Below are 22,594 nucleotides of genomic sequence, written 5' to 3' on the forward strand. Positions count from 1 at the left end.
ACACACATTTACCCAATTTTCCCATAAAAAGACTTCTTGAGATTTAAAAGACATATTTTAGAGAACAAAAACAGAAGCACACAAAATGTTATTTGATTCCCACATCTTTAAATAAAGAGATCCCAAACTCATCGAGTTTTGTGTCTCTTTATTGAAGAGGTGCCAGAAGTCTTAAATTACCATGAATCTAATCTTGCTTGTTGATTATATCAAGTTTCTTTAAAGCATTTCTTGTTGGATTTGTTAAGAGTTACTTAATTTTCTTTCATGGTATCCATCTAATTATGACCAACAAAATTAACTGATGTCAGTACCGTAGATTATGTAAGTAGAACGCTCAAGTTTTCAGCTGCTCTGTTACTTCAAAAGTATTTTGAATTCCTTTATCTTACACAGAGCTCTAACCGTATGACATCTGATACTCTTCAGCATATTGAAATTCACCATGTAATCAATAGCCTCACTGAGTCTAAAGGGTGCTGTACCCACAGAGATTTGTTTAAGTAGTGGATGGATGTGCTCGGGGGCTTGTTTCTGCATCTTCCCTCAAACTAGCTGGGAGAGTAAGAAGCTTCATTAAAAAGACATTTGTCAGGATGCTAGAGGAATAGGAAAAATCCTCCACAGGCTATGTACCTAATTTCCAGCCAATACAGAATGACTCCCAACAGGAATCATTTATCGCTTTAGTGGCTTAAGTGATGGGGCTGTTAGCATCTCTTTTGGCTGACTGCTTTGCAACCTAGTTGCTTTCAGATGTGCGAAAAGATATCTTAATATTCATACAGAACTTCTGTCTCACTTCATTTCTTCCAACCTTGATCTGTCAGTGTCCTGTGGGCAAAGCTTATTGAAACCTCAGATGTGTCAGAGTTACACAAACAAGGTACTTGGGGAAAGGGTTAGGCTTATCTATGTTTCAGTCATCACCCCCCAAAATATTTTCACAATTGCTACTTATTTCATTCTTTTTTAAGTCACTCAGTCATGACCAACTCTTTGTGACACCATGGACTGTTACCCATCAGGCTCCTCTGTCCATGGAATTTCCCAGGCAAGAATATCGGGGTGGGTAGCCATCCCCTTCTCCAGGGGATCTTCCTGACCCAGGAATCGAACCTGTGTCTTCTACATTGCAGGTGGATTCTTCACCATCCAAGCCACCAGGGGAGCTCAGTCACCACCATTCCTCCCCGACTCACACACAGGAACCTCCATCCTAATCCCCACTTGTTTATATACCTGGAGTCATTGACCAGCAGATTTTAAACGTACCAATTTATCCTAGAAACAGAACATAATGTGACTGGATTAATTTATCAATGCTTGTTGGAAACTTAACACCCTCAGTTCAGCTCTGACTTGACAGTGAATTTATTTTTTAATTATGAATGCATGGTCTGGTAACAAGACTTGTTTCTTCACAATTCTTTTGCAAATAAAATGATAAGCTCTTGGAAAAGCTGTAGTTAAAAGAGCTAACTACAGAAAGTTTGTTATGCACAGGAATGTCACAGGGGCAGGACTTGAAAGTTTTCAAAAAGAAAAAAAAATCTCTACATCTGACAAAAACAAGTGCTATCCTAGCTGGCTTCCCTAGCTGGCTTCCTCAACATCACCCACTGATGATAACCACTTTCAGAAATCTCACTCCAAAGTGAATAAAGAATTATCTGCACTCTTGTGTTTGCATAGAGATTCAACTCCCAAATGTTTTTTTTTCTAATAGATATTCTAGAACTCAAAATCTAATCAAATAATTACAGTTCTACAAACAGACCAATAGAAAAGGGAATTACCTGTAGTGAAAAACTATTAATTAAATGTGGATGATAGTGTAATTACTTCTGGTTAATGTCTGGCACAGTTCTCTTAAAGACTACTTTTGTAATTGTTGAACACCTATTAGGAGGCAGTGTTTCCAATAATGTGATACTCAAGAAACCTTGTTTCTTTCTTGGTGTGTTTGTAAGAAATAAACCCTGTGGATTGTGACACACCCCCTATTCTTCATTCTATATTCAGTAGTTCATTCCCAGGCACCTACTTGGCATATAACACAAAGACAACTCACAGCCCACTTACAAGGCAAAAAGTGCTGTCCCCTTGTAAAGTAGTAATGCTAATTTGCCACAAAATCATGTCCAATGGGCAACAGCGTAGACTAGACCCCTTGAAGCAAGGAATAGGCGGGCTCTGTCTCTCTAGGAGCCAACAGCCCCATTCCTTCTATTTAGAGATGTTGAAAACAGCAACCCTTAGACCAACACTGATGTACCTGTTGGTGGCCTGTTAACAAGGATATTGGAGGGAAAAAAAAGAGGAAGTGAGGAACTGAATTTAGCTTGTTTAGAAGCGTATTTTCATGACAGATTTTTCTCACGCATGGAAAATAGCATTTTCTTGCAAAGTATAATGGCACCACTATTTTCAGGCTGTCTTTGAGGTAGGTAAATTAATCTCACTCAGTTGTTTGTATATTTTTAAATACTCTTGTTGTCTGTTTTGTTTCGCTTGTGTTTCCATGTTGTAGGTCCACTAACATTCTGATATATTTTCCCAATGAACAGGTCGCCATGGAGATGGAAGTTATTGGCCAGTTGATACGAATTTGATTGATAGAAGCACTCTGAATGGTAAGTATATAAATTAGGTTCTATTGGGTTAGTCATATTAATTAAAATGGTTAATTCTAGCATGTCTGAGGCAAATTTTCTGTTGACTGCAAGTGCCAGTAACCTCACACTTAGGGTTTTAGTGGGGATAATAGAAGCATGAAATTATTAATAAACCTGGAGCTTATTTCACCAGGAGACAATGGCAATGAGAGCTGACAAGTACACAAAACAGTCAGTTAGAAAAACCTAGACATAGAGAATTTTATAAATGATGCAGGGCTGTTAACTATCTCAGTTTGAAAGTACTCTATGCATTTGAAATACTTCCAAAAATCAAATTTTATTAAAGAAAGGTGACGTCAAAAGTACAGGAAGCTGAAACCCATTCAGTTTCATAAACTGAAGTTACTAGGACTTTTTGAAGAGTCAGAGTGCCAGGAAATTAAGAGGTAATCTATACAGACAATTGAGAAGGAACAATTATTTCCTCACAGTTTCCATCACTGATGCAAATGGTTATATATGTTACAGATGAAGCAAATGTAAGTCCTGAACACAGAACAATATATTTCTTAAATGGTGTGTCCTAAGGAACACTAATCTTGTACAGAAATGCCCAATGGAACAGCTAAAAATATTGGAGACCCATAAAATTTCAATTATTTCTAATTGCCTAAGAGCTGAGGCAAAGAAAAATATTGCAAGGGATTACCATAACAATGTATGCAGGCATCTCAATGTACATATCCATAGGCAACTAGAAATAATTCAAACTTAACTGAACCTCCTGTATTTTTAATTATTAAATCTGGCAAACCTAATTTTGGATCAGTACCAAGTTTAAAAGTTTGGTACTATTTGAATTTGCCCTTCAAAGAGAATGAATTCTCTAATCAGAAAGAAACCCTAACCCAAATTTGACATGAACAGATAAGTCAACAGATAAGAACTTTTCTTTTCACAGGAGTCAGACTTCAGATGAAGAGAATGACAGTAATTGAGGGAAATGCATGTCATTGTATTTTTGTTTTTACTATTTAATATTCCTAGTGAGAAATAGAGTTGTATTTAAATTTGACCTGATATACATTATCTCACAGGAGAGAGTCATGAAGATAAAATTGATAAATGACATCCAATGACTTTGAGCCATTTTAGATAGATTATTGGCATTATCCCTTCTTAGATTTCTGCATCACTTAATGATGTTTTAGGCATTTCCTATTAAATGAATGGGATGAACGAAGTACCTGAAACATTTCTAAAAACCCTACTGAAATAACTAATATTACAGGCTACGTGATTAATTAAGGTGATTTGATAACTTCAGAGACATGGATGGTAGAGGGCATGCTTAATCTAGTTCCTATTCTTCCTTGCTATCCAGTAAATGATGGTAAATATTAATATGTAGTTTGCCTTTAGCTTGTGCTCTTATCTGCAAGTCAGCAAAGGCATTTGAAAACTCCACCTTCCTAATTAAAATTCTGCCAACATCTTATACCATAAGAAGAGGGTCTATTTTCAAATTATATATACACATGACACCTTGACTGATAAAACTCTAACACCCCCCCCCAACTTTTGCAAAGTAGGCTGCATCAACAAGAACACTTTAAAATCTTGAGTTTTTGAACCTCACATACGATGAAAATTTCAAAATTTTCATCTCCTTATGTAGTGACAGAATTATAGAGGTTTCCTATCTCTCCTTTTACTTGCTGGATTCATCCTTCAAAGGGTTGTAATAGAATAATGGTTTACTGTCAGAATACTCAAGCCAGTTGCAAATAAATTTAGAGCTTGCTAATCATTTACTTTCTCTTACGTGTCACTCTTTTAAAAGCAACACTCTTGGAATTCAAATAAAGAAAAACAAAGCTAGTTCATGTTTATTCTTGAAGTTGCAAATAAATTTAGAGCTTGCTAATCATTTACTTTCTCTTACGTGTCACTCTTTTAAAAGCAACACTCTTGGAATTCAAATAAAGAAAAACAAAGCTAGTTCATGTTTATTCTTGAAGTTGGAAGCCCTTAATTAAATTGAGGAAACTGAAGAGGCTTCCTAAATTATTTTCTGATGACAGGTAGAATCAAAGCTAATATGTGGTGATATGATAGTATTTTGCTTTTATGATGCGTTCAATTTTATGGTTCACCTTCTTGCAGCAGGAGAATCTTCAACTTCTGAAAATGTGATTTTATAGTTTATATTTGTCTGAAGGATAATAACAGTGAAAATTACTTCAATTCAATGTTTTCTTGTGGGGGAAGATAAATCACCAATTATGTTGGTAGCTTTTTCCATAGTTTTCAAAATTAATGATATTGGTAAAGAAATCTACAAACCCTACAAGAATGTTGTTATATTGACTTCAACCTTTGAAAACTTGATTAATTTGACAGATGTGATACTTTGGTGAAGCATTATTTTAAAATTAATGTTATTGATTCATTTTTTAGTATTTAGAATCATACTTGGTATTCTGCAAAACATGATTTAAATGCTGTGGTTAGGAGAAAAAGCCATGATTTGCCATCCAGTTTTGAAAACCTTTGTTTATTCAACTCAATAGCATTTTAACTAGGGATTGGGGGCAGGAGGAGAAGGGGATGACCGAGAATGAGATGGCTGGATGGCATCACCGACTTGATGGAGGTGAGTTTGAGTGAACTCCAGGAGTTGGTGATGGACAGGGAGGCCTGGCGTGCTGTGATTCATAGGGTCACAGAGTCGGACATGACTGAGTGACTGAACTGAACTGAACTGAACTGAAATAGAGTATATAGAGAAGCTCTTTCCATGTTTGCATGAGATGGTCATTCTGAAGTTGATGAAGTATTATAGGGCACCCAACAGACACCTTACTGCCAAAAGAAAGGTCCAGAAGTAAAATTTTACCCTCAATTCCCTGATGTAAAGATAATTGGAGCATCTCAGGGGTCTCAAGCGCTAGTCTACAAGAGGCTCTGCCCACCCACTATCTAAACGTTGTCTAAAATGATGTTGAGGACCTCAGACCAATCCCAAACTCCAGGTACTAGAAGTGACTCTGTCATGGTTTAGAAATGTGTAAATCAGGTCACTTAAATGTTTAGACCTCAGTTTTCATGCGAACATAGGCAGTGGTCAGCTCGATCAGGATTTCTCAGCCACAGAACTGTTTCCCTTTGGGACTAAATAAGCCGTCTGTCCCTGGGCTCCTCCTCTGCACCGTAGGATATTCAGCAGCATCCCTGGCCATTATCCACCAGGTGCCACCAGTGTTTCCCCCCAACTCTGCTGGAACAGCCCAGACCGTCTCTAGACATTGCCACATTTCCTCTTGCAGGGTAAGATCTCCCCAGTTTAAAAACCACTCATCTTGATTAGCAACCTCCAGAAGCAGTTACAAGGTACATGGGTCCCTTGAGAAGCTCTGTGAAAACAGTTTTCCATTGTCAATAAGCTTTGGGAAACTCATTTGGTATTGACTTCTCTTTGGTCAGGTCCTCACCTTCTACCTGAACACTCCGAGCACTAGTTTTGAGAGAGCGTCCCTGCTCCCTCTATACCCTTGATCCGGTGATCTCCACTCCCAGGCTTCAGATTCCATCTGTAGGCCAACTCCCACAGTTACATCTCTAACACAGACCTTCCAGCGGCCTCTTTGTGGTTCATCCTGAGACCTCAACTCTGACCTGTTCGAGACTGCACCTGTGTTCTTGCCCCCTGAGTCTGCCTGCACTTTCACCTCTCCCCCACCCTGGACATCAGGACTGCTGCTGAGGCCTGAACTTTCCTTTCTGTCCTCCCCATGTGCAGTCCACCTTGTTCGTTTCCTTACTAGCTCTATGGTTTACCTGTCCTCCCTGATTGACTGAAATTGCCACCGTCTCAGTTTAAGAGATCACCTCCTCTTAACCTGGCGAATTCAGTATCCTCCTAGCTGGTCTCTGTTCCACCACCAAGCCCTCTCCATGCAGAGGGAAGAGGTATCTTCTGAGAACAAATGAAGCCTGTCACTTTGCTGAAAACTCTTAATCCATTTGTAGCTTTACCAAGGGTGACTGAATTGAATCTGTAAGGCTTATATGAGCAGGGTCATGTGTATCTTTGCCGTCTTATTTTGTGCCATTTCCTGTTTGCTCCCAGTGTTCTAGACACACACACGGGGCACCGTTAGTTCCATCATAAAGGAATAAGAACTAACTCCTAGCAATACTTTAAAATTCAGCTTAAATGTCACTTCTATAATGAGGTATTTCATGACCTCCATCTTCTGTCAGTGACCTCATATTATATCTTCATGTTACATCTTTTTACATGAACTCTTCTTTAAAGCACCAACTGTAGAGGTAATTATATATATATATATATAAAAAACAGTGAATTGAAAGCGATTATGCCTCTATTTTTGCGGGGGTGGGAATGAGCAATCAGTATTCTAATTTGGGAATTATTCTCAGGCCACATAATAGATCAGACTATGGCATAAAAATTATTATGAAATCATACATATATATATATATATATATATGGTCCCATAAATAGTTTTTAGTGGTTTCATAATCTGGCTGTTGTTCCTTCTCTCCTCTTCCAGAAACATATCTCAGAAATGGAGCTTTTGCATCTCTCTGCTATGAGCTATGCCTTGACCCCAAGTGAGAGGAAATCCGACACTCTGTTCATGTCAGCATGTCCCACATGGGGTGCATGTTTCAGGAATGGAAGATAGAACATTTAACACATAGGATTTTTTTTTTCCTTCTCTGGTCTAAGCAGTTCCAGTTTACATGGTCTTAAAAAATATTCAGCCAGTGTTACTGCCATGAATGACTCAAACTAAGCTTGTCAGAAATGGTGAACTGTTAAATTTAAATTAGGGTAATGAAATCCACGAGCTCCCCAAATGCCCCCATTGTATGCTGTCGTATAAAAGGTTAATTTATACCAATCAGTTAGTTTATTAAGAACAGAAAGGGCATATTGAGGTACAACTGCAACATGATTTTTTCCATTGTAAGTTAAACTAGCAAAGTTCTGACCTTGCATTACTTGCTTCACTTCTTTGTCATAAAGGAAAAAGTTGCTTCAAGGAAACCTTATTTCTTTCATTCATAATCAGAATCTTTTAACAGAAAGTGCTATGTGAAGACTTGATGAATACCCGCCCCTGAGATTCAAGTTATATTGGTCGCATTTATTTTTTTCCAGTAATATTGAGTCAACAATCATTTATTTAAAATTAGGTGACTATCTTTTCTAAAAAAAACCCCAATGATTCCTAGATAAGTTATCAAAAGATAGTGTTTCACTTTTGAAGAAAGTGCTGGGTTATTATATTCACTTGTGAAAGCAAGTTACTATATCTTTCACATTGAATATTATCTACAAGCTTTCTAGAAAATTTGGAGTTTAGAAGTCCACACGAAAAGTATTCCAAATGGTATGGTAGATTATTAAGTTAGGCAAAATTTTATTTAATATTTCAGTAGTATAGTGCTATTACATTATAATATATATATATTATAAGCAATTACTCTGTGTCGGGCACTGAGATATTGTTTTGCATGTATTTTTTTCTAATTCTGACAGTAACTACATACAGTAAATATTATTGTTTCCATTTTACAGATAAAGGCACAGAAAAAGCTATTTAAAGGCTCATTAGTCATGCTTGTTTATATAAGCAAATTATCATTCTGCTCTTTTCACTTAAATATTGTCTGCCGTGAGGTACAGTTGCAAAACAGGGAAAAAAATTACATTAGAGCTTTACGGCACTCTTTCCAACCCTGTGGCTGCTTTTCAGTAGGATTCATACACCCCTGACAGGCTGAAAATTAAATGTGCTTTGTAGATAGCTGCTTTAAAGGAATGGAAAGTGTGAGTGATGGGTGTCAAATAGTTTGTCTTTCACAGCATCAAATAAATAATGTTTTCTCAGCCTGTTCGGATTCGTGTCATGGTGGAATTCTTATCACCCAAAGCAGCATGCTTCCCGTCCTCCCCACTTTCTATTTCATATGAAAGCTTAATTATATTTTTTTATTGAGATACAATTCACATACCATAAATTTACCGTTTGAAAGTACACAATTCGGTGGTTTAGCATTTTCACAAGGTTCTACCGCCATCACCACCGTCTAGTTCTAGGACATCTTCATTACTCCAAAGAGTAATCTTTCGCCAATCACTTTTCCCCATATCCACTGGCAAACGCTCAACTACTTTCTGTCCCTATACACTTGCCTATTCTGGATATTTCACGTAAATTGTTGTTTAGTCACTGAGTTGTATCCAACTCTTTTGCAACCCCATGGACTGTAGCCAGCCAGGCTCCTCTGTCCATGGGATTCTCCAGGCAAGAATACTGGAGTGGGTTGCCATTTCCTTCTCCAGAAGATCTTCCCAACCCATGGAATGAACCTGAATCTCTTGCATTGGCAGGTAGATTCTTTACTACTGAGTCACCAGTTCAGTTCAGTTCAGTTCAGTCGCTCAGTCGTGTCCAACCCTTTGCGACCCCATGAACCGCAGCACACCAGGCCTCCCAGTCTATCATCAACTCCTGGAGTCCACCCGAACTGGGAAACCCACAATTTCACATAAGTAGAATCATACGATATATGGCCTTTTGTGTCTGGCTGCTTTCCCTTAGCATTAACAACTTCAAGGTACATGAATTTTGTATCATGTATTAATATTTCCTTTCTTTTTATGACTGGATAGTATTCTGTTGTATGAATATATCACATTCCTTCATCCATTCATCAGTTGATGGCTCTGGGGTTTCCCACTTGCAGCAATTTTGCATAAGGTAGCTGTGAATATTCCTGCATAAGTTTCTGTGTGGACTTGGATTCATTTATCATGGGTAGATAATTTAGATCTTTCCTGTCATTTTTTCATTGCTTTTTTCCCCCCAACCTCGGGAATGCCCAGAACAATAGGAACTCTGAATCCTTAGCCAAGCGTGATATGCCATAGGCTGGCTGCCACATGTCCTTAAGTCGATCTCCACTTGCCTGTCTTTCCCCAGAACCACCCATTGGCAAGATGCACCCCCCACACGGCAGCGTCACTCCTCAGAAGAACAGCAACCTGCTTGTGGTCATCGTGGTCACCATTGGCGTCATCACAGTGCTGGCGGTGGTGGTCGTGGCCGTGATTTGCACCCGGCGTTCTGCAGCCCAGCAGAGAAAGTAGGTAACAGCTGATCGCCAGAGAAAAGTCACTGTTTGACCTGAATGTCATTTTTTTTTTTAATGTTTATATTTTTGGCTACCACCGGTCTTAGTTGCTACATGCCAGATCTTTACTTGCAGCATGTGGGATCTTAGTTCCCTGACCTGGGGTCGAACATGTATCCCCTGCAATGGAAGCACGGCGCCCTAACCACTGGACTGCCAGGGAAGTCCTGAATGCCATCTTTTTGAGTGAGACTTTTGATGGCTCTCTTCCTGTGCACGCTCATGACTCACCGTGCATTCTTTGTCTCCTCTCCTGACCTGGGAAGAAATCTTGCCTTTTGTCCCTTCCAGGTCCATAAAATAAGTGGGTGAGGAAAAAGCTTGCAGACGTAATAGCAGAATCCACCTGGACAAACACTTTGCACTTCTCTTTGATTTTACTTCTTCTTTTTTTTTTCTTTATTTTGACCGCAATGGGTCTTTGTTGAGTGGGCTTCTCTCTGGTGGTCGTGTGCAGGAGCTCAGCACTTGTGGCACACGGGCTCTCTACTTGTGGCACATGGACTTCTCTGTTTGCAGCATGCCAGCTTAATTGTCCTGTGTGGCATGTGGGATCTTAGGTGGCCAACCAGGGCTCGAACCTGTGTCCCCTGCATTGGAACGTGGATTCCTAACTTCTGGACCACCAGGGAAGGACCTGATTTTAATCCTTGAGACCAGATTCTTATGTCCAAGTGAGTGATTCTTATGTCCTTAAGGAACACTTAGAGAATGGACTTCACCATGTCCCTGCTTATGAGTCTCTTTGCAATTATGGATGAAAAGTTGGAGATATGTGTTCCTCTGAAAGTATTGATTTATCCCTTTTGACGTGGAGGTTCATAGGCATTTCGTCAGTGCCTGTCACATGAATGACTGTAGAACAGTTACAAAGTCAGCATAGGTACAATGCTCTGGTGTGTATAGTTCGGAGGCAGTAGTTAGGATGGAAGAGAGATTCCAGAAATTCAAAATGATTCTGATTGCCTGGCTCTGGTTGACTTTCAGAAATTAAAAATTTTGAGAGTCTTAAAAATATTTTCATATCATGCACCTCTAGGTAATATTACATACAGGAATGATACATCAAAGTACAAAGTTTGAAATGGAAAGGAGGTTTGATTCAGCTTATCGCCTCCCAGCGAAACCCTCTAGCCAGCATATTAACCTTGTACCAGCCAGTTGTGGGAATCAGCAATAATCTTCTGGTTATTTTATGCCTTTTTGCCTGTCTAGCACTTTTCAAACTCAGCCTGATACGGTTTTTCTCATCTGTGCTGTTCTCACTGGATTGGCTATAATAGGCTCTTCCCTTAATTTTTGTTTGTTTTTGGCCTGAGGCATGGTGCTCTGCATGCCTGAGGCATGGGCTCACAGGTGGCTGGTGTGACAACTATATACAACACACATTGCTAGAGAGATTCTCTAACAAATAATTTTCTGTCTTCCCTTGCAAATACCTCAGCTTTTCTCTCTTTTTAAAAAATCCTATGATCCTGTTTGTTGATTTCTACTGTATTTTCTAGCATTTTTAAGTAAGGTATTTAGTAACAATATACAGGAAGATTTCCATATTGAAGAAAGTAAAATAAAGGTATAGAAGCAGTTTTTGCATTTCATTTATTTAGATGGCAGGTCAAATTTTATATCCAGCTGCATTCATTTGACTAGACTGTCTTTAAGCTGATGGTAGCTGGTGTGCTGGTCCATTGTTCCCCAATAGGAAACCAGACAGAGTGAGATTTTACAGGGTAGGTCTCCTCTGTAAGCTTTCAGGAAAGTCTTAAGGCTTCCCAGGTGGTTCAGATGGTAAAGAATTTGTCTGCAATAAGGGAGACCCAGATTGAGTCCCTGGGTTGGGATGATCCCCTGGAGAAGGGAAGGGCCACCCACTTCAGTATTCTTGCCTGGAGAATTCCATGCACAGATGAGCCTCGTGGGCTATATCCCATGGAGTCACAGAGTCAGACACAACTGAGCAACTAACACACACAATCACACACTGAGCTTCTAGAGTGCTGGGCACTTAGTAAGCCTCTGGGGGGAAATCACTGTGAGTAAGTCATTGAACAATCTCTTGGTCAAGCAATCCCAGGAAAGGGCTTTTGTAAACAAAGCACAGTGAAAAATCAAAGCCGTAGGTCTCTGAGGCGTGAAATGGACGCAAGGAGGGTGGTGGTTTTAGGCCTTACTTCATGCCAGTTTTAAAAACACGGAGGCATTCATTAAAACTAATTGAATGAACTGAGTCATCTGTAGTGTGGCATTTTGTCTTCATCATGTTCATCGCTGTGAGAAGAATGTCTGAGGGTCTTACTGGTTCAATGAATTGGATTCCTGAACCTATCTTATTTCTCTGCAGAGAAGAACGCTAGTCTTCTCCATGTTATGTGGGATTTGATGCTATTTTGAGAAACTCTCAGATTGTCCTAAACCGCATCCTCAGCGCTTTGTTAGGAGCTTAAAGGTTTTATTTAGGAAGAGAAGAGGCTGCACCCTGGAGTGGCTTGTTTATATTTTACTTTACTTTTTGAATTAATTAAGTGATTTGTCTGTATCAGGTCTTCACTGTGCTACGGGGAATCCTTGTTGCGTCCTGCACGGGCTCAGGAGTTGCAGTGCACGGGCTCCAGAGGACCGTGCCTCAGTAGTTGGTGCACACAAGCTTAGTTGTTCCAGATCATGTGGAATCGTTTTTTAAAAAATTAATTTATCTGTCTGTTTATGGCTGCACTGGGGTCTTCGTTGGTGCCTTCGGGCTTACTCTACTTGTGGACAGCGGGCTCCTGTCTGGTTGCAGAGCACAGGCTCTTCGATGTGGCTTCTCTTATTGCAGAGCATGGGATCTAAGCACACAGGCTTCAGTAGTTTTGCATGAGAGCTCAGTACTTGTGGCTCGCAGGCCCTAGAACACGCAGGCTTCAGTAAGTTTAGCATGCGGGCTCAGTAGCGGTGGAGCTCAGGCTTAGTTGCTCTGTGACACATGAAATCTTCCTGGACCAGGGATCAAACCCATATCTCCTGCATTGGCAGGCAGATTCTTATCCATTATCCCACCAGGGAGGCTGAGCATGTGGAATCTTAGTTTCCCAACCAGGGATCAAACCCGTGTCCTCTGCATTGCAAGGTGGATTCTTAGCCACTGGACCACCAGGGAAGTCCCTGACTTGTTTTTAAAATTGGGAAATGAATGAAAGAATAAATCACTCCATGAATGATTCAGAGTCTAAAGAAAGTTAATCTGTGGTTCCTATGCTACTACGTCTTAGGTTTTTCCTCACCCCCATCTCCAAAGTCTCTTAATATTTACTTGACATCTTGGTCTCTTTGTATGTGTTAACAAAGAAAAAACATGTCTCTTTTAAGATATTTTTGAGTTTTAATTTAGCTTTTCTTGATTTTGCTGAGAACCTCTCCCCATACCACCACCATTGAACTTTGTAGAACAAATTAAATAATGCAGATGAAAGCAAAATCAATTCTAATTTGAAAGAGAAATAATGTCCATTACAGGCCTCTCAGAAATGGGAGTTTAATGTGATTAATAAGGTGAAGTAGGAAACATCCATGGGCTTCTTCAATAGTCCTTTATCTAGAACTGCTGGAGAATGTAAATTGCCTTTGTGTTTTATTGGCGGACTTGACTTATATCCAGATGGGTTTGGAGCATATTTTTGTGTACTCTGAGCAATACTTCATTCATGTTACTGTCTACACATTTTGTTCTGTGATTTATATAATGATGAGGTAATAAGCTAGCTGGTCTGACTCATATTCTAGTTGGCAAGGTTTTATGTTGTCAAATAGCTAACAGAAGGTAGAACCCAAGTTCTAGTTCTGATTATATCACCTCTTTAATTAAATTAATGGTATTTAATTAAGCCTAAATGAAGACCTAATCTCTGAATGTCAGCTTCCTCAAATAAAGTGAGAGTGAAAGTCACTCAGTCCTGTCCGACTCTGTGATCCCATGGACTATACAGTCTATGGAATTCTCCAGGCCAGATTACTGGAGTGGGTAGCCTCTCCCTTCTCCAGGGGCTCTTCCCAACCCAAGGATCTAACCCAGGTCTCCCACATTGTAGGCAGATTCTTTACCAACTGGGCCAGAACGGAAGCCTTTCCTCAAAGAAGTGGGAATAAATACTTTCTCTCAGCTCTCTACCGCCAAAATTCCACATGGACTACTACTAAATTATAGACTCTCATGGTAGCACTTAGATTCAAATTCACATGAAATAAAAATAACTTTACATTTCCTTTTTGGTTACTAACTTAAATTTATACTACTTTGAAGAGACTTCCCTTGCACATCTTGAATTAGTGAGATTATAGTAGAATATCATAGTATGGAAATGTTATGTGTGTGTGTGTGTGTTTCCCTCTGTTTTTTAAAAAAAAATTATTTATTTTAATTGGAGGATACTTATAATATTGTAATGGTTTTTGCCCTGTATCAACCTAGATGTCCATCAGCAGATAAATGGATAAGGAAGCTGTGGTACATATATACAATGGAATACTACTCAGCTATAAAAAGGAACACATTTGAGTCGGTTATAATGAAGTGGAAAATTTGTGTTTTCAGGCTTAAATTGATGCGGAATTTCAGAGCTTTTTAATGAAGTAAAACTATTTCCCTGGCTAAAATGTAGAACATTTATTATCAGTTAGAATGTATCTATAGATACTAAAGGGAAAATATTTGACAAAGAGACCATCCTGGTAATTCTGGACACATGACTACCACATGGACACAGGGGTAGAGTTGTCTGAATACATTAAATTTAACTGTGTTCTACAGTCTGGAGTAAAACGGGTGCCCAACCGATTTGGTTCTTACCAATTCGCATCCCCAGCAGACCAATTAAAAATGAAGAAAGAAACTCTTCTTAGAGTTACAGATGATTTGCAAAGTAAGAACAGATAGCAAATAAGGAGTCAGTAAAGAAACCTTGAAATATTTCCAAGTCAATAATGACGAATTTTTTTTAATTCAAATCAGTGATTACCATGCTTAGTGTGTGATCTACAAAGTAATAAATCTGCTTACTGTTAACTCTTGAGATAAAAGCGTTTCTGCGATTTCCCAGGGACTTCCCGGTGTTTTAACTATCTGTTACCACTTAGTCCTCTCTGTTTTCAGTTTTCTTACGTGCCATGCCCCAGCACATGCTCCTTGCTCCAAGAATGCAAAAGCCATGTCATTTTCTTCATTCATTTTTTAAACTCCCACTATCTCTTTGATCTTCACATTTCTAGTCCTTAGTACATTTCTTGGCACATTTACCATCCATAAATGTTCACTGAGTAAACAAAGGGATACACGCTGTGAAACAATGGATGATGTTGGAGAAGGGGATAAAGAGAGTTTTTGCTCCTGTATCAGTGGAGGAAACCAGTTCACACACAGGGAGCATCTGGTCAGCTCAGTTAGACAGACAGTGATCAGTGCACGGTGAGTGTTGTTGAGAGAGATGAGGGGGCGTGAGTTAGCTATTTTAAGATTATACCGACCTAAAGTGGTCAGGAAGGTTTCCTGAAGAAGATAGGCTTGAAGGGATCTTGAGTAGTTTGTAAGTAAATAGGACTGTGAAGGCGTTGTGGGCAGAAGATTGGATGGATGGATGGATGGATGACTACTAGCTATCTAGACAGAGAAATCCATGGATAGGACAAATAAGACCTCATCAGAATTTGATCATGCTGTGGAAGCTTTGCCATAGTATGAGAAAGAGCAGGTAGAGCCTTGAAGATTCCTTGCTCTGCCTTTATTCAAGAAGACATGGATGGGAATAGACCCTGCAGCTATTTTTGGAAGCCAAGATTACTGGTACCCATAAAAAAAGGTGTGTGTGTGTCAGGGCGGGAAGGATAGCGTAACGTATTCTACATCAGGGCTTCCTCAGTGGCTCAGCAGTAAAAAATGCTCCTGCAGTGCAGGAGACATGGTTTCAGTCCCTGGGGTTGGGAAGATCCCCTGGAGGAGGGCATGGTAACCCACTCCAGTATTCTTGCCTAGAGAATGCCATGGATAGAGGAGCCTGGCAGGCTGCCATCCACAGTGTCGCAAAGAGTCAGACAGGACTGAAGTGGCTGAGCACACATGAGCATGCACGCATTCTGCATCCAATATGAAAACCTAGCTTTATACTAAACTAAGAAAATCTGGTTTTCTTTCACTAAAGACAGTGCTTCTCAAAGTTTTGGTGCATCGGATTTCCCTCAAGGGCTGTTAAAACACAGTCTGCTGGGTCTCAGCGCCATTCGCAAGTTTCTGATGGGGCAGGACCTGCGAATGTGCATTTCTGACAATTTCCAAGGTAATGCCAGTTCTGCTGGTCCAAGGACCAGACTTCAGGAACCATTGCACTGGGTTCGTCTCCATACAGGATTCCAGTGGTGAGATAGAGGAACTGGGGGCCAAAATAGGCAGCAGCTATTTAGTCAGGGAACCAGCAGATAGACAAAAGGTTCACATGCCAGTTGTTCCTACAGGTTTTAGGACAAACTCCGCACAATTTGGTTATGAGCAGAAGTCAGTTTTATTATAGCCCTATTACATGGACCACTGGATTACTACCAGCAGGGGAAGGGGGCCTCTCCAAGGCCAGAGATTTCTCTCTTGAGAAGAGACATTATAGAAAACAGAAGAGGTTAGATGGTCTGTCAGAACATATACAAAAAGGAAATAAAGTCTGCTTAGAAATCTTTAGATTGTTGATAACTGTCAGCTGAGTGGATGAGCAGCTTCTCGGAAGTGGGTCGTGATCCGATTAAAATCCATCAGAAAAATACTTATGCATTTTATCAGGAATAATAATTCGTTTCCAAGTGGAGGTTATGAATCGTAACATACTAAAAAGGTTCTGCCTTGAACAAATTTGGAACTTTTTTTTAAATAGGATATGGCTGGAGATGCCTGGTACTGAAGCCGTGGGGACTGGTAAATGAATGAATGAATTAGGCATGAATGTTAGCAAGGGAGCCAGAATTCATCGTTTCCTTCCAGTTTCATAAGTTATTTGACAAACATCTTTATAAGCTATTTAAATATTGAGTTATCATGGACACTCTGACGATTATGTCCTAGATTTGGGAACTGGTGTGCCCCTGTATGAAGTAATATGGGCACCAGGGTTTAACTTATTTAGCATTGTGGTATGTTAGAAAGATACTTGGGTGAAATCTCCCAGTTTGAAAATGACATGAAGTTCTTCTAAATGACCAGAGATGGATTATACAAAGAGTTATGTGTGAACTGCAGACTCGTTTCCTGTGGGCCAGTGAAGTGTACGGAAATGAATTCAGGGAATAAATGGTTAGCAAGAGAGTTATTATCTTAAACGCAAGAAAATGATCTAGGGGCTATTATAGACCATTGTCTAGAGTCAGTGTGAGGCTGCTGCCAGGAAATCAGAAAATTTTAGATACTTATTGGGAAAATATTAGAGCAGAAAACCCTACATATTTTTTCCCACTAAACAGATATGAAATCTGTATTTCTTTCTTTATATCCTCATCAGCCTAGTTGAGGAAAGACAAAAAAACATTAAGAAATATGAACAAATCACACTACCAAACATGTACTAATGGCCTAATATGTACAAAGCATCTTATCCAGCAATTGGGGAACCGAAGTCATTCTCAGTGGCCTTGAATAGGTTACAGAGTCTCCACTGAGAGTAGTTTGTTTGAACCATTTAGCTAACAGGAAAGCAGTTATGCTCGTAAGCCATTCATTTCACATGAGAAAACTGAGCAAGAGGTACCTCTCTGGGCTTCTGCCAAAGGTTAGCTTTTAACTGTCTGAATTCTGCCTTATGAAGCGATGTTATTATTTTAAGAGAAACAGAAGCTACAAGCAGAGATTTAAAAATTTATAAAACTATAGAGCAGAGGTTGAAAACCATTTCTAAAAAGGGCCCAAGAGTAAATATTTTAGCCTTTGTGGGCCATATGGTATTTGTTGTAACTCTTCAACAATGCAATGCGAATGAATGAGCTTGGCAGGTTTCCAATAAAACTTTATTTACAAAAACAGGCTCTGCAGGCTTCCGCTGCTGGCCGGAGAAGATGCTAAGTTCAGTATGGTGGTGGCTGTGTCGCTTCCTGCTGGGGTTGCTGGAGGCCCTGAACCCCAGCCCTGGGAAGCCCACTGAGTAGAGCCGGGTGAACGCGGTGCTGTGTGAGCAGAACCTAGTGTTGATGGGAGCCATTTTCAACCTTCTGCTGGTGACCATGATCCTTATGGCATTTTGTGTCTTCAAGTCCATCTGGTGCCAGGGATAGCTGAGCAAAGAAGTCCTTCCATGAGCATTTGGAAGCAGAATAAGTTGAGCTGCACAGGGCTCAGTGGAGAAGTTGAAATCAGAACTTCCCTGCTTGGAAAAAAAAAAAGGTCTAGCTGTTATCTCATCCTAATGCCATAATGCAAGCATTGGGCCATTGATTCTGCTTCCCACTGTTTCTTTTTATACTTCCCTGGTAAGGGCTTTCCAGGTTACACTAGTGGTAAACAACCTGCCTGCCAATGCAGGAGACACAAGAGACGTGGGTTCGATCCTGGGTCAGGAAGATCCTCTGCAGGAGATCATGGCAACCCACTCCAGTATTCTTGCCTGGAGAATCCCATGGAGCCTGGTGGGCTAGTATATAGGGTCGCAAAGAGTCAGACATGACTGAAGCAACTTAGCGTGTACTTGTTTAAAGTAAGACCTGAAGCTCCAGGGTTCAATGTGAAGATGGAGTGCTTAAGAGAAAGAAAATATCACTTTGTGAGTAATGTAAAAACCACACTGGAAAGGACTAATCGTTAATGTTTGAAAATATTAAGAAGGGAAAGACCTAACACCCTCATTCCCTACTTTAGAACCAGCTGGTCACAGTGGGTTAAGAATCAGAGGTGTTTGTAGTTGGCCAAAATGCTCTATTTGCAAAGCAACATCAGCTATGGGTAATGTAGGCTGCCGCTACCCTCGCTGCACAGAGCTCAGTGCTCTGACGCCCTCTCTGAAGTTGGGGTCACACAGGTAGGCCTCTGGCCAGGGGTACCCTCGGGTTGGGAGGCTCCAGCGGGAGGGAGAAGGGGGCTGGAAGTGTTAGCAGTTGGCCCGTTTGAAAAAGAACTTGTCCCACTTGAACATGTTGATCTCCTTGCCCTACACCAAAATCTTCCCAGCCCATAGCCTGGAAGCCAGAGCAGTTTCTATGATTTGGAAAAAGAGACTCCCCAGGAGCTCTTTTCAGCCCTGGGTGGGGAGGGCACAACAGATGTGCCTATTCCACATAGGAGGCAGAGTGGTGGTGCATGTGTGTTTACACAAACTTAATTCCAGCTTTGAAAACGCTGCTTTTTCTTTGCACTGTTGGTGCACTGGAGTTTTCCTCCACAGAAACGATACTTTTGTACTTACAGTATTTATTATATTTTAAAGGTGCTAGCTTTAACTTTGTTACAAAATTAAAATGCTTACCGTGTTTGTGCTCCCTTTAAGCACAGCGCTGTTTTGTTTTGTTTTGTTTTGAACAACCTGCCTTTAATGTAAAATAACTGATGTGGGATACTGTAGCTGTTTACCTAAGGATTTTGTTTGTAACTATCACGGAGCCACCAAAGCATTCACTGTTCTGTGCTTTTGAGCAAGATGCCAATTAAAACAAAAGTAAAATCTTAAAAAAACTACAAGAAAAAACACACAAAAGTAGAGAGTGGAGGATGTGGCCTTCAGGTCATAGTTTACTGACCCCCACTCTAGAGATTGACTAACATAAGCATCAGGCTCTTGACTAAGTCTGCAGGGAATAGTACAGTCTCACTGGCCCCAAGAGGAGACTGCTGCTGAAAAACAAATTAAGGATTGCTAAATGCTTACTGAGGAAAATAAGAGATGTTTACAGCACACTTCCAAATGGCTTCTTCTTTTGTCAAAGGATGGATCTTTAAAAAAAAAAGAAAAGATGGGTCTTATTGTTTTCGAATCCAGACACTTAGTGACTCCAGGAAGAAAGCATTTTATTCTCCCGAGAATGTGTTTCTGCAGCCTTTTTGTCTTCAAAGGGCCACCTCCCCAGTTGCACGGGAAATTGGACAGCTGAGGTACAGACTTTCTTCTAAGCCCCAATCTTGGCTGTTGGCACAAATCCTGGCCTTTTCATTTCCATTTGCCCTTTGGAAGCAACTCTGTCATTTATCTGCTAGACAGATGTTGCCGTCGGGTACCTTATGCCTGGCTCCAAAGAACGGCATATGGCTCCTCTAACCCGCCGTCACCTCGCGTGGAAGCCGGCAGCGGGGACTCTGGCGTGAGGCGCTCCCTGGCAGAAGCTCCAGGGAAGGAGAGGAAAGGCAGCCGGGCCAAGGCTGCCAGCGCCTGGATTTCACAGGGTTCCTCCTGGGAGCGCTTTTGTTTCCTCTCTCTACGAATTGACTGAGAAAAAAACGAGAGAGAGGAAAAGCCATGGAATAAAGGCACTCACATCTGCCTCCTGATTTTGTTCCATAGGAAACGGGCCACCCACAGCGTTGGCAAAAGGAAGGGCAGCCAGAAGGACCTCCGGCCCCCGGACCTGTGGATCCATCACGAAGAAATGGAGATGAAAAATATCGAGAAGCCACCAGGCACCGACCCGACGGCCAGAGACTCCCCCATCCAGAGCTGCCAAGACCTCACGCCCGTCAGCCACAGCCAGTCAGAGACGCAGCTGGGGAGCAAAAGCACCTCTCATTCAGGTAACTGACCTCACTGGCACCAGGAAAAGCATCCCACGCTAAACCTCCCCCAGAGGAGCTCTGGATGCCCTCTGTGTGTGTGCAAGCTTGTGGTGAAATCATGGCTTTTCATTTGATACTTTGTAACTTACATATGTATGTTGTATATAACATAATTTTTTATATCCACACATTATATTTGAAGGGCTTCCCCAGTAGCTCAGCAGTAAAGAACCTGCCTGCCAGTGTAGGAGCCACGTGGGTTCAGTCCCTAAGTCAGGAAGATCCCCTGCAGGAGGGCATGGCAGCCCACTCCAGTCTTCTTGCCTGGAGAATCCCATGGACAGAGGAGCCTGGAGGTCCTTGGGGTTGCAAAGAGTTGGATGCAACTGAAGCAACTTAGCATGCACACACACACGCATTATATTTAAAACATAATAAAGGAAAAATGAGGCTTCCCAGGTGGCTCAGATGGAAAAGAATCTACCTGCAATGCCGGAGACCCAGGTTTGATTCCTGAGTTGGGAAGATACCCTGGAGGAGGCCAGGGCAACCCACTCCAGTATTCTTGCCCAGAGAATCCCATGGACAGAGGAGCCTGGAGGTCTACAGTCCATGGAGTCGCAAAAGAAGTCGGACATGACTGAGCAACTGGGCACACATAGGGATAATCATCACCACAATTGGACACATATTAAATGGTCATCTTTACGGAAATATATTCTGCAAATTGTATGTATCCTAGAGAATGGTACGATAAAGTAGTGGCAACAGTGAAATAAAATATACGTAAAATTAGCAGGTTATTGATAAATACCTCTTAGCTCAAGGAATTTTTCCAAGTTCATCTGAAGTGCATCAGACTACTAAGTAACACCATCCCAAATTGTCTCACACTTTTGTGGATGTATATACTTGCCAGTCATTTTCAGGTCATTTACCAATAGTTAAAGTAATCTGATGTAAATTTGGCTGATTAACTGGGTTTACTTTCTATTCTATCATCTTGTCAACTGCCTTGTATAATTGTGATGCTTCTTGAAACTTCTGAGAAGCAGGAGGCAATCCAGTTAGGACATACTGAAATGTGGAGGCTAAATGAACCGATTGTATTTTGTTACATCGTGAACAGAAGTTTAGTCAAGGCAAAATTTGAAGCCATTTGTATATATTTTACTTCCCTGCATCTTTGAAAAGTTGATTTTAAATTTTCTGTCAATCCCTTGCTTTAAAAAATGTCACTTCAGGAACGCTTGAAGTATGAAAACATCAACTATTGTGTTACTTTGCCTTGATTACTGTGGAGATCAACTGTCTTCCCCACACAATCACGTTATATGATAACTCAGTTCAGTCCAGTTGCTCAGTCGTGTCTGACTCTTTGTGACCCCATGGACTACAGTATGGCAGGCTTCCCTGTCCATCACCAACTCCCTGAACTTGCTTAAACTCACTAGCCTAGTCAGGTGGAGTCTCTGTGAAGGCTCTGTTGGTGTACAAAGTGATCTGAAGAAAAAAAAAAGTGCCTGCTGTTTAATGATGTGGTGCAGAACAATCCATGTCCAGGAATAACTGAGAAATAAACAGAAAATGGTTGTTAGGATATTTCACTTTCCATGGGCCCTTATAGTTTCAAAATGCTTATGGGAAGTTGCATAATCAACCCAATACTCTCAAGAAATTGCTTGGTCAATTCATTGTGTATTTTCAGTATCAGTAGCTGGTTTTATTTTGGTTTGGTTTTTTTGAGTAAGAAATTAGAAGCGTATTATACCACTGCCAAATATATTAATAATCCAAATAGACTTTGGAAAACACAAGTGTATGAGTAATCCTTTTGAATCATTTGTCTATGGAAATAATTAGATTCAATAAAAAATGCTCAATCATTTATTCATTTATCTGGATTATTTTTCTCCAGACAATTTAGCTTTTTTTTTTAAACAAATTTTATTGGAGTATAGTTGCTTTACAATGTTGTTATTTTCTGTTGTACAGCCAAGTGAATCAGCTACCTATATACACGTATCTCCTTCCTTTTGGACTTCCG

At 40.5% G+C, this 22,594-nt stretch overlaps 1 protein-coding gene across 1 annotated transcript in view; it reads left to right on the top strand.

Moving 5' to 3' along the window:
• Positions 1 to 22,594, top strand: part of DCC (DCC netrin 1 receptor) — an 887,682-nt gene that overhangs the window by 779,090 nt on the left and 85,998 nt on the right. Inside the window, exons 22-24 of the mRNA XM_088833422.1 lie at positions 2,571 to 2,636; positions 9,644 to 9,806; positions 20,339 to 20,565. Of these exons, the coding sequence (XP_088689548.1) occupies positions 2,571 to 2,636; positions 9,644 to 9,806; positions 20,339 to 20,565 (456 nt within the window). The remainder of the gene's footprint in view (positions 1 to 2,570; positions 2,637 to 9,643; positions 9,807 to 20,338; positions 20,566 to 22,594) is intronic.

Source organism: Moschus berezovskii, chromosome 28 (assembly GCF_049115385.1).
Source record: "Moschus berezovskii isolate FMDL1 chromosome 28, NW_MosBer_1.0, whole genome shotgun sequence".
Taxonomy (NCBI): domain Eukaryota; kingdom Metazoa; phylum Chordata; class Mammalia; order Artiodactyla; family Moschidae; genus Moschus; species Moschus berezovskii.